This window comes from Teleopsis dalmanni, chromosome X (assembly GCF_002237135.1).
Source record: "Teleopsis dalmanni isolate 2A chromosome X, ASM223713v2, whole genome shotgun sequence".
NCBI lineage: Eukaryota > Metazoa > Arthropoda > Insecta > Diptera > Diopsidae > Teleopsis > Teleopsis dalmanni.
In genome coordinates, this window is record NC_051848.1 from 13,096,097 (window position 1) to 13,108,137 (window position 12,041).

A 12,041-nucleotide genomic window follows, 5' to 3' on the forward strand; every position below is an offset into this window, starting at 1 on the left:
AATGAATTTCTCTATCTAAATAGTTTTGTGGTTTTTTTTTTTTAATAAATTTAATAGATTTCATGTGAGAAATAATAGTTTAAGGGTCTACAATGTGCACTTAAGTTTTGCTTTAACACTAAAGTGACACACACATTTATTTGAATATTAAATAACACTCTCGTACCCAATATCGAACACTTAAGGGTTACTTAACTTCTTAGTGCGTTGGAGAGTTGACCCTAAATCAATGGAAATTATTTGAATCATATTATGAATCAAAAATAATGAAATTTTGAATCATAATCTTTCTAATTAATTAATAACAAAATTTACAAAAGCCAATAATGGAAAATTACTTTTAATTTAAACTTAATTTAGAACTAAATTAAATGTTTGAGAACTGAATTTTTTTTTCTTTTTCTCATATTTTTGTGACTCCAATTAGAACGGCTTAAACCTGTAATTATATTCAGTTTTAAGTTATAAAGTATATTTTTTTTAGATTTTCTAGTATCTTTAAGTTAGCGAATGACTTGTTCTATGACTTGTTTAGATGAGATGTGGTAAAGCTGCTACATTATTTCCCACCTGTGCGGGCGGCGGAAGAGCGCCGCCACCGCTCCCATCCGCAGAGCCGCTTTCTGCATCTGAGTCCTTGAGTGAACCTCCCTCCTCATCGCCCACTAAAGCACGATACTTTTTAGCAATTGCCTCCCAATCCGCAACGTTCTCAATGCGATTCTGATTGGCAGCTGAGAAGCTCGTCTGTGAGCCAAGTGGAGATAAATGCACTGCAGAGAGCGCCACAGAGTCTAAGAGAGCAGAGCACAAACATATAGAAAACAGTTATTAATATGAGCAGGATTGAGTTTCAAATATGTTGAGAATTATTTATTTTAAAGAAGAAAAAGAAGTTTGAGGAATAAAGTAAAAGTACCGATATAAGATTGTCAGTAAGTTGAGCTGTATTATTTATTTTAATTATAATAATATATATAGTACGTAACATATATTTCACTGAGAGGCACTGAAATGCGCTCAGCTGAAATACGCTCAATACTTCGACGCTCAAAGCAATTTACAAAGCACAGATTCTCTTCTACCTGTATTGAACGTATTTCAAATTGCGCGCCATTTCATACGCTCACTTCATACCTTTCTTGATTTTTGAAAGCCATTTGGCTCCAGCCTTTGTGCGCGGACTGGCTTGGCGTATTCCCATCATCTGTACCAGACTTGGACGCTTCTTTTTCTTCATGCGTGCCTGATAAACGAGTCAGCGCACAGCGTTTGCAGCATTTTGGTGTGGTGTATGTACGTGGCGAGAGAGAGACAGAGAGAGTGGGACAAAAGACAACAACAAACACAATGTATATGTAAAAGACAAACTTACAATTATGTTGAATTATGTTGATTACTGATTACAAAATGAGTTTGGATAATGTTAGGTGTGTGCGTGTAAATGGAGAGACAGGGATAATGATAAATGAGTAATGACGAATGAGAAATGAGAAATGAAAGTTAGTAAGTGCAAATGGGAGAGTGAGGGAGAGTGAGGGAGAGAGAGAGAGAGAGTAAGTGTACTTAACATCAACAGTTTTGCGTTACTACCGCTGATACTAAAAATTAATACTAGATGTGCTCTCAACTCGTGCGGGAGTGATAAGAAATTTAAATAAAAGAAAATTGGAAATATCACAGTCTACAGAGAAAGTAGATAAATAAAGTATTTAAAATAAAAAGAAGAACTGAAAATGGGTTTGTTGCCATTTTGCTTTAAATGGGTTGGGGAAAAGGTCAGTGTGGTTGGCGGTAATTGCATTTTTTATTTTTTTTTTTTGTTAATATTTGTTAAAATATTTTTTATTTTTGATTTTCATGAGAGCAGCTGTTATACACACTTGATATTTTACCTTGACCTTCTCGACGATCCACATAAACCATGTGGTAACTAAATTAAGCGGCGATGGCGCGGTGGTGGTGCGATGCATATTGCGTATAAGCTTTGATAAACCAAATTTCCATTCGATGTCTGATTGAGCCTGTTTTTTTTATTTTGTTCGGTTCGTACGAGTTTTTCATTATTTTTTTTATTTTTTTTTTGTTTCAATATGGTATATGAGATTTCAGAGATGAGGATTTGAAGTATTTAAGCATTCCATATGATGATGAAAGTTTTTTATGTTTAATTTTTTATGAAAAGTAAATAGAGAAAACAAATGAAACTTTTATAAAAAATTATAGTTTACAAATAAGTAATACTAAAAACAATTATTAAAACAGATATATATATATATATATATTTAATTTATTCTATGTACATAGATAGCGGCTGTAACCAAAAATATTAAACTTATTCCAAAGTCATTTCAACTTCAAACTACAATTTCTTTTGCAAACTAAACACATTAAGAAAATTATAGTAAAATAAAAATTCTTTTATAAAAAATTGTTTGGAAATCAAGTTGAGATTGGCAGGACTGTTATTAACAAGCACCAATTTTTAGACCGATCTGTCACTTAAGTTATTAATTATAAGTGCCAGGACTTAGATTTTTAACTGATTATCGTTGCATTCTCAATCTGTTACATATTGTGCTTTCACAATTATAATAAGGCTTCCATCCTTAAAGAACCCATCTAAAAAGACTCTCAGAAACATTCAGGAATTGGACAAATTCCTTAAAGAAAATGATTTAGTTTAGTTGATGACTAATGAGTAATGAATCAGGAACATGCCACCAACACATGAAATGTTGATTCACTATATAAGAGGCATCTAAGAGAAAATAATAGACTCAAAATCGATATATTTGAATTCTGGAAGAGGTTCATCTTTTAACATAGTTAAACTACTGTAGAATAAATAAAGCTATATTGATAAGTAAGTTCTTTCTTAATGGGACTCAGAATACATCGTACGAAAACTTAATACATCATATGTCCAACTAATGGATGTACATGGATGTAGATCTATTCATATTCGAAATCGTAGACGAATCTCTCGGAGTGGTGCTAATTGTCAGGGAAAATAAAATTGTAGCAGTCCAAAAACACATACAGCTAGGTAATAGTTAATACTTTGAACAATTAAAGTAACATATATTAAGTTCAAAATCTTAAGTATTGAAACATACTTATATCCAAAACCGAAATTGAACTTTTCTTACCTGTGGAATAGGTACATTTTGTATACTACTCATATGCGATACAAGATCTTAACAAAAATATATAATTCTATATAATGATCAGGTGTCTCCTTTTTTCATTGTCGGCCGACGCAGTCAAAAGAGACTTATATAAACATTATGTTATAATGTCCATACACTCTACTTTCAACATCTAAAATCTAGTGAGACAATCATTTGTGCATAAAAACAAAAATCAAAATTGCAGTCAGTGGCTAATTTTGGATGACCGATTTTGGTGCCCGATGTAACAATTCTTCTGTAATGAAAAACTGTGATGATTGTCGAGCCATCCAGCTCAACTTCATGTTGTTGTTTGCACACATATCAAGATAATGCGTTAAGTTATATGTTTGAATATAACTTTCTCCTTGTTAAAGAGCGACGCCGATCTAAATATTTACTGTTCTTTGAGGCACAGCACACGCTTAAAAGTGAAAACATAAATACTGACACTATTCTTGCGTAAATTGATATGGTTGCCACAAGCATCATGACACTTCCTTTGAGAGTCAACCGAATGTCTAGAGCAACCGAAGTTATATGCAACTGGATCTCGTGCTACCAGATTATATTTCTGGTAGAGTGTCGCAAGTAAAACCCCACTTTCTAATAGTTATAATTCAAAACAGTATAGCGTGGTGCCTGATGAGTCTTAGTTGCTTTCTATGACAGGCATGTCCTACCTCGAAAGTATGCTAACCTCTTTCCCGTAAGGGGAATCGAAAACAATTTATAGAAACTGCAAACTTCTGAGGAAGCGGGGATATAATAATAATAAATGTTTGTCTCAAAAAGTATAAAAAAACATTATATTCCATAGTTTTAGGATAAAACATTTGTTTGTTATTTTGCACTAATTTTTTATGTAGGTTAATTCAGATTGACTTCTGACTGCTCTCTGACTACATGGCGATGTGGGTTTCTCTCAAAATAGTCATAATAGTTCCTCAAAAACTGTTTAGACAATTGATCGGTGTGATTATTGTAGTGTAACACTCGTAGTGTTGCAAGTATCCTATTATACCTATTATACCTATTATAGGTATTCGGTCAACTAAATGAGCAAATCGTCATTAAGAAGGCAAAAAAATTTCGCTTGGTTTTTCCAGATTTTTCAATATTTTAATAGGTTATAAATCTTAATTAAATGCTTAATTCATATTTATATAAAATAATATGTAACACTTGTAAATAAATAAACATTTAAATGAAGAGACCTAACTTACAGCTGCTTTACTTAAATGCCTTAGAACATTGAAGTGTGAAAATGAGGTCTCTTGTGTATATTTTTCAACTTTTAAAGGTTATTGTTATTTGAAGTCGAAATAATTTTGGCATAAGATATAAAAACAAAATACTAAAAGTTAAAAAAAATACTAATAAAAATTTTACACACATACATGCATTAATATACATCTAGCTATTTTTAATCTATAACTTAATAGAACATTCCAATATTTCAGCATGTACAAATATTTTTTCAAGTGTAGCTAATTCAATCAAACAGACAAACACATTATTTTAGCCTTCACTGTGAGATTAAAACAAACTTTCTATACAAAAAACAGTTTAACAAGCTCCTCTAGCAAGCGTTGGAAGATTCCGAATTGACTGGAACCACCCCGAAATTTTGAATAGATCTATCGAATGTGTTTTATGAGGCGTTTTCTATGCAACAAAGTAAAGCTTAGCAATGCCGCAAGCCTTCATTTACATGCTGTCAAGCATTTTTCTAAACACAAACTTTTTTCTAAACTCAGTCACTTTTTTCTACACTACAGCGGCAAGCATCTTAAAGACACAAAGTATCTATTGTAACTTTAAGATCGTTTTTTTTAACATCATTTGGGTTTTCAGTAATTTATGAAATTTTTGCTCACAAATTGTTTGCTTAAAAAACATTGAAGTTACAAGTCTGGGCAGTTGATGGATCTACAAGAGTTCCACTTTGCTGTGAAATGAAAGAAGTCTTTATACACTTAAAAATTATAGTTAAAAATGTTATTGAGATTAAATTGTTATGTACTTAGATACTTCTTACTTCTGTTCCTTGAAAATTTTATATATTAATATGAATAAGTATGACTCTCTCGAGGAATAGTAGAAATACTCTCGAAAACGTGTTGCTTTGAAACGAACTTATATTCGATGCTAACTTTTGTCCCACCTTCTCAAAACTCAGACCAAAATCCTTGAGTTTGAAGTTATGAGGAACTCATATAATTACTTCTATACATACTCCATTTCCTTGAAACAAGTCGAAAATTATTGTCATATATTGGAATGAGATTCATAGTACAATAAATCTCCAGTCTAAAAAATATATTTCTTTCTACAAATCATTTCTAAAAAGTGATTTTTGTTTAAGTCTTACATGGAATCTTTCGATGCTTTTCATTTATTGGATAGAATAGCAAAAAAAAACAGAAAAAAAAACCGAAAGTAGATAGTACGTTGAGTTGTACTTTATTTGTTGCCGAATTTTTCACATTGATTATATCAAAGTGGAATAAGAAGAGGAGACCAATTCTAATAGTCTCGAATGTTGATACCAGTTATTCATCTTGCAGTATAGACTTACATCGGGCACTCTGTTCAGGCAATGGGCGGTTTGACGGTACATAAAGTATCTGGAATACTACCTCAACAAAAAAAAAAAGTTGGACGGATTCGCATAACAAAGAAGAAACAAGAACAAAAATTTTATTTAAATTATTGAAATTTGGCTGACCATACAGCGCTGTGTCGAGTATTACCAAGTACTCATCGTCAGTGGTCTTAGGAAATATTCGAATATTTTGATTAGTTTAAAGTCCGTATATAATTTGTTTGGACTGCGAGTATATAATATATAATTGTTAACTATATAATACATAAATTTTAGGTTTTATATCAAAGGTTAAAATAAAAACCTCTCAGTAATTAAGAGATCCAGACAATACTTGAAATGGAGTTATTGAAAACGTACTGCATGAGGTAAGTAGACCATTGCCTATTTGCGTGGGTATGTTGAAAGGATTAACCTTGTAGTTTGCACAAATTGAATTTAGTAAACTAACACGCATTGCGGCACATTAATATCTTTAATAAACAATGCTAATATTATCTTCCTAAAACAGTTGCATAATCAATCAATTTTGTGAATACTCCTAATAAGTTATTTATGCTAAGTATTTCGTCACTGCGACCTCTAGAATTCGTTTTCCAAAAATCACGAATTGGGCTACAAACAGCTTAGACAAATACATTTCTTCAACTTTATCAATAGCCCATGCCACACTAGAGTAAAATTCTAAATCAAAATTAGTTTTATAAAAATTTACTCTACAGTTTACTGCATTCAGTGGGTCGAAATTTTACTCATGATTTCAGAGGTGATTAAACCAAAACATACATAATATTTATCTTCTGTCATTTTTTGATATTTTCTATTTCACATTTGCATGGACGATTTATTCTTAATGTCGAATCGAAACAGTGAACAGTGAAAGTAAGAAATTTATGTCTAATTTGCGAATACTAAACTAAAGATTCAATTATTTGTCAAAATATTTCTTTGATTTTCTGTACACACACAACCCAACATAAGCAATCAGAGTTCATGTGTACGAATTTTCAATCTGCTGAATTCATCAAGTGTAGCAAGCGTTAAAACCTAATGCACCAAAATTAATCCAAAATGCATCAAAAATAACTCAAGTGTAGCATGAGCCAGTAGGAGTTAATAAAATTAAAAGAAGTATTATAACAGTTAGGTTCTATTAATTACTATTAATTTAGTTGAACCGCTCTAAGGAGTAAAAGTAGCAGATCTGGGAATCCATTATCAGCTAATAACACCATACGTGTAGGAAAAAAGTATTCTCAGTCAAGTATTCTCAGAGAGTTAAAAGGATAGGGAAGTATTAGTATTAAGGGATAGGGAGGTTCTTCATATTAAATAAAAAACATTTCACCAACAAATTTGAAAAATCTAGTATCTTCTAAAACCATTTTCATCCTTAAAACTATTTAAATCAAATTTTTTCAAAAGCTGAAAAACAAATATTATTTATTATTATTAATTGAGTAATTTATAAATAAATTGTGAGGCACTTAAATAATTTCATTTTTGCTTCGTATACTACCTGAATCCTTTGATACGTGTCGGACATCATAGCAATCAGCAAATTGATGAGCACAACCACAGACACCAACATATAAATGCCAAAGACTATTTTGAACAGGTACTCAACCCAGTACGGTTGCGTTGGACTGTTGCCGTCGTTTTTGTCCACTTGCGTTTGTTCGGTTGTCGTCTGACCGAACACAGCAAAGAATAATAATTCAAACGAATTAATTGGATGCATGCGCACTGTGTCCAATCAATCACACGACCATTCAGCACACAATAAATAAAAATAAAAAAAAAAAAAGACAACACAGATATGTTATTACATACACTCGGCACAACCACAAGCACACAGTCATACAATCATACAGTCATACAGTCATACAGTCATAACCGAAGTGACGTATCGGAAAAGACAACAACAGATGACACAGTGCACGCATTAAAATATCGCAAATGGCGGCCATTTTGTTTGCACGCGTTAATTGGTCAACAATTTGCATAGTTGTTTGGTGTTGTTGTTGTCGTTATTGTTGGTGTAGTTGTATTTGTTGTCATCATATTTATTTCGTACGAAAGATTGCAGTAATCGTTGTTGTGATTTTTTATGTTGGAACGTAGTTTTCGTTATTGTTGTTATAAATATTATTTATTTTTGTTGTATGCACAATTTGTTTACATGCACAGCAACAAATTAATACACAAAAAAAACGCAAAGAAAACAAAGAAAATATGAATTAGTTGATTTTGGGATACGAACCTGTATGCGTTGATAAGTATCCGACATCATAGCAATTAGCAGATTTATTAGAACAACCACAGACACAAGTAAATAGATGCCGAAAACGAACTTAAAGAGGACCTCGGTCCATTCGGGACGCAAATGACGCATCGGATTGATGTCCAAAGTTGTTGTTTGTCCAAAAACAGCGAAGAATAAACGCTCGAATGCCAGAAATGGCGTCATTGGTCCTTAGCATTTTCACATATTCAATTTGAATATTTTTTGCGCATATATTTTTTCAGGTTTTTTTGTTTTTTGTGTTTATAAATTTGCATTTTAGTGCAAATTCATTGGAAATTATATAGGAATTAGTAAATTGTTTTCAATTGCTTTTCTTTAATCAAAATAACTGTAATTATTATTGCACTGAGGCAGAAGCGTGAAACTGCTAAAGTATATTTATTTGATTTGGTCAGCATAGAAACAAAGTGAGGAGTGTGTGAAATAATTGTTCGTTTTTACATGTCATGTACATCATGTATGGTTACATCATCAGTACACCAGTTCTCAGTTCTCCCAAAAATTCTAAAACATTTCAACATCTTATGAGCCATTATTAATTCTTCTTATATCTTACAGATCAGGGGTAAAGTACACTAAAACAGCAACTGTGTTTTTTTGCTAGCAACTATGCAACAAAACTACAAATCTCTTGCTATAGTCTCTAAGACAGCATACGAATAAAAAACAATAGTCTCTTAAGCAAGAGACTAGTTATCCATATCCCTAATTAATTAATAACTTATTTACACACCATACATAAACATAATTTTAATTAAAATTTTGCTCATGTCATAACTTAAATAGCGATTTGATTTGATTTTATACAAAATTAAGTTAAATTTATGTTCATAGCTCACATCCAAACTCAACTATAAAGACAAAACCAAGATTAAATGAAACTCCCGGTCTGAACAGACACCAAAGCGCAAACAGAAGTTTGAAACAGAATTGAAATTCTGTTGTGCCATGTGAATAGGCTACAAAATACTTATAGTATTTACCAGTAGAAAAATCTGCAATGTGAATATTCATTGAGGGTGTGATCGAAAATTACAGACATCTATCAAAGTTGTGTATAAACAAAAATATATACAAGAGTCAAAAAGTTTCGCACGATTGATCGCAAATTTAAGAAATACGAAGGAAAGCCAAAAGATATTAACATATAATGTTTTTACTATGACTTTTATATAAAACTCCATATCCTTCAATTTATAATATTTAAAAGATTGAACATATCAGTCAATCGATACATTACATCCACACTTTGATAAGAGACTTGCCATTTTATTGTTTGGTCTCCAGAAGAAACATACAACTAATTAAGAATTAGACAATACTATTATATATATGTATATATTAACAATAAAACACTGATGAAATATGAGCCAAGCACGATTAAGGATGTCAAAAATATTAGAAATATTGTTGAAGAAATTGGAAATACACTCATTCTAAACCATTGATAGATAGATCCCTACTGTAGAATATGTTAAATCATTTAAAGATTGCTGTACTGTTAGTTCTGGAGCTAATGGAACTGTCAGAACCTCATCACATGGCACGATTTAACCTTTAATAGCTGTTGATCTGAATGAAGTTGTTGTTTAAATCTACCGAAAGTGGTTTTAAAAAAATGATTTTCTTCTTCCTTCTTTATACTTATATGTGTTGAGTCAGTCTTGTCAATCAAAACCTCATTGTCTTTATGCACCTTTCTCTCTCTCTCTTTCTTTCTTCTCTCTTAAATAGCTGATGTTATCAAAATTCTGGAATCGTGATTAGTTTTTGCATCTGATGAGGCTATACGAGTATCATTATTTTTTATAATATTGCATATTTCTTGATTGTAGTGTTTTTTGAAAAGGAAGACGGCGTAATCAAATCTATTGCTTAGTATCATAATAGGATTAAAAACATCGGAAATGCAAAAATGTATGTTACAGAATATGTAAATGACTGTTTTGAGTTTATGGAAACTTTTTATTATACACCAGAGCCATGTTATAAAGCGAATGCGTCACTAAAGTGCAGCAAATTCTTAACACAGAACGTAGCTATTTTACATTATATTACTATAATAAGAGATAAAGAAATATTATCAAATTTGTTTGCAGATCAATATTAATCAGTATTGTCTGGCAGCACTCTGGAAATAATAATTAATATAATCGGAGGTGGAGTAAACTTTTTTAGGTGATCAAAAGCCGAAATTGCGAACTGAAGCAAGCAGGAGCAGAATTTCTCATTATACAATATATATAAACCCCTTATATATAATATTTTGCAATATAGACGATTTTGGTTTAAAATTTTTTTTACTTTTGTATATTTTATTTCTGATTTTCTGTAACGCGATTCGAAACTGCGATTTATTCACTGGAATAGAATTCGTTATAATGGAAAGATAACCATAACTTAGAAATAAATATAGAAATGTGACAGTTTTGTATGTACTTTCCAGCACTATTAGACTTTATACTAATTTACTTTTTCTTTTTTTTTGTTCAATTTTTAAAATGTTCTTCATTAAGTAGTCTTATAGTTTGCTGGTAGATGGCGCTGGAAGCTCACAAGATATTTAACATGTTTAATAGAAATTTTTAGTGTGACTATGTATGTTAAGTCATATATGTATAACTACTATTGCTTCATATAATTATTTGATGACATATACGTTATATATACATATTTACATATAGATGTAACATTATTCTTACATGTATATACATATGTATAAACGAAAAATAGAATTACGTTTTTACTTTTTATCTAAATTTTTTTGTTCTGTTAATTAATGTGAAAATTCAATTATTGGTGCAATATTATTATTTTTTTATTGTTTTAGGTGTCAGTTAAGCAATGAAAAGCTAAAAATTTGATATTCACAAATATCGAAAATTTCTGTTGAATATATTTTATATAGTATATATACGATTTCATATTCTTTACATTTTGAACAAACATCAACATGCGCCAGTTAAAAATTAAATTATCTTGAAAATAATTTATATCCTTTAATACAACATCGAATAAATTAATGATACATTGAAATATTTAAATAAAATTTCACATAAAAAATATTTATAAATAAAGATAAAAAATTTTGTGGTGCTCCAAAATTTAAAAATAAAAAATCTTTAGGAAAATTATTCAAAAAAAAAAATTTTAAAAAATGCTTTGAAGAAATCTACATTGAAAAATTTAAAAAAAATATTAGAACGTTTTCTATAAGACAAGGGCTTTCTTTTGAGAAAATATTTGAAAAAAATCGCTAAAACGTGTAGTAAATACCTTCATTACTTTGTCTCTTGAGGTTATAATTGTAATTTCGAAGGAGTTCGAAATACAGAATAACTGGATTATCTATTTGCTTCTTTACAACGTTTACGAAAAACTTGTTACGAAATGTGAAACCACTAGAACTCAAGTAATTTTACCAAAATAGTATAAAAACTCACAATTAATAAACTTACTAGTTCCTTTTAAATTATTAGTAGTGCATTCCCTGAAGAAGAATCTATCATAACACTGTTAGTGTGGACAAACTCAGAAAGCTTATTTGTTAGCACGGAATCTGCTTTAGTAGTACGTGCACCAACCTCCGTTGTGACCCAGAACACTATGGATTTTATTTTAACTAGAATAGCTCCTATTAATTAAATAGTCACTACCATCATAACTGACGTTAACATCATATATATCCATACTGTATGATATTCATCGATTATATTGATAAAATCTGAACAGGGAGTATTACATAGCGTTGGTAGTACATTTTAAGAATGTGTTCTCAAAAACCAAATAGGGTCTAATATGTAGTTCTATGCAATGTAACATATGAAATGTATTTCACTTTTTAAGTATTCTGTACGTGTAAACAGTCAAGAGATACTTTTCGCTAATTTGTGTCAACACTTAAAAATTGTCCTTAATAATTTTCTAGGACTTTTATTGAAAATTTCAGTGT

General features: G+C 30.6%; 1 protein-coding gene across 3 annotated transcripts in view; it reads right to left on the bottom strand.

Moving 5' to 3' along the window:
* Positions 1–462: 462 nt before the first annotated feature.
* The window catches only part of LOC119688100 (serine/threonine-protein phosphatase 6 regulatory ankyrin repeat subunit B), a 47,434-nt gene continuing 35,855 nt past the window's right edge, over positions 463–12,041 (bottom strand). For 2 of the 3 annotated variants that reach the window (XM_038102747.1, XM_038102746.1), the window contains 4 exons: positions 7,301–7,527; positions 1,896–2,024; positions 1,138–1,246; positions 463–794 (listed from right to left, as the gene is read on the bottom strand). In XM_038102747.1, the coding sequence (XP_037958675.1) occupies positions 532–794; positions 1,138–1,246; positions 1,896–2,024; positions 7,301–7,527 (728 nt within the window). In that variant the 3' untranslated portion in view covers positions 463–531. Of the gene's footprint in view, positions 795–1,137; positions 1,247–1,895; positions 2,025–7,300; positions 7,528–8,044; positions 8,257–12,041 lie in introns of all 3 variants that reach the window. The other variant, XM_038102748.1, reaches the window with a different exon arrangement.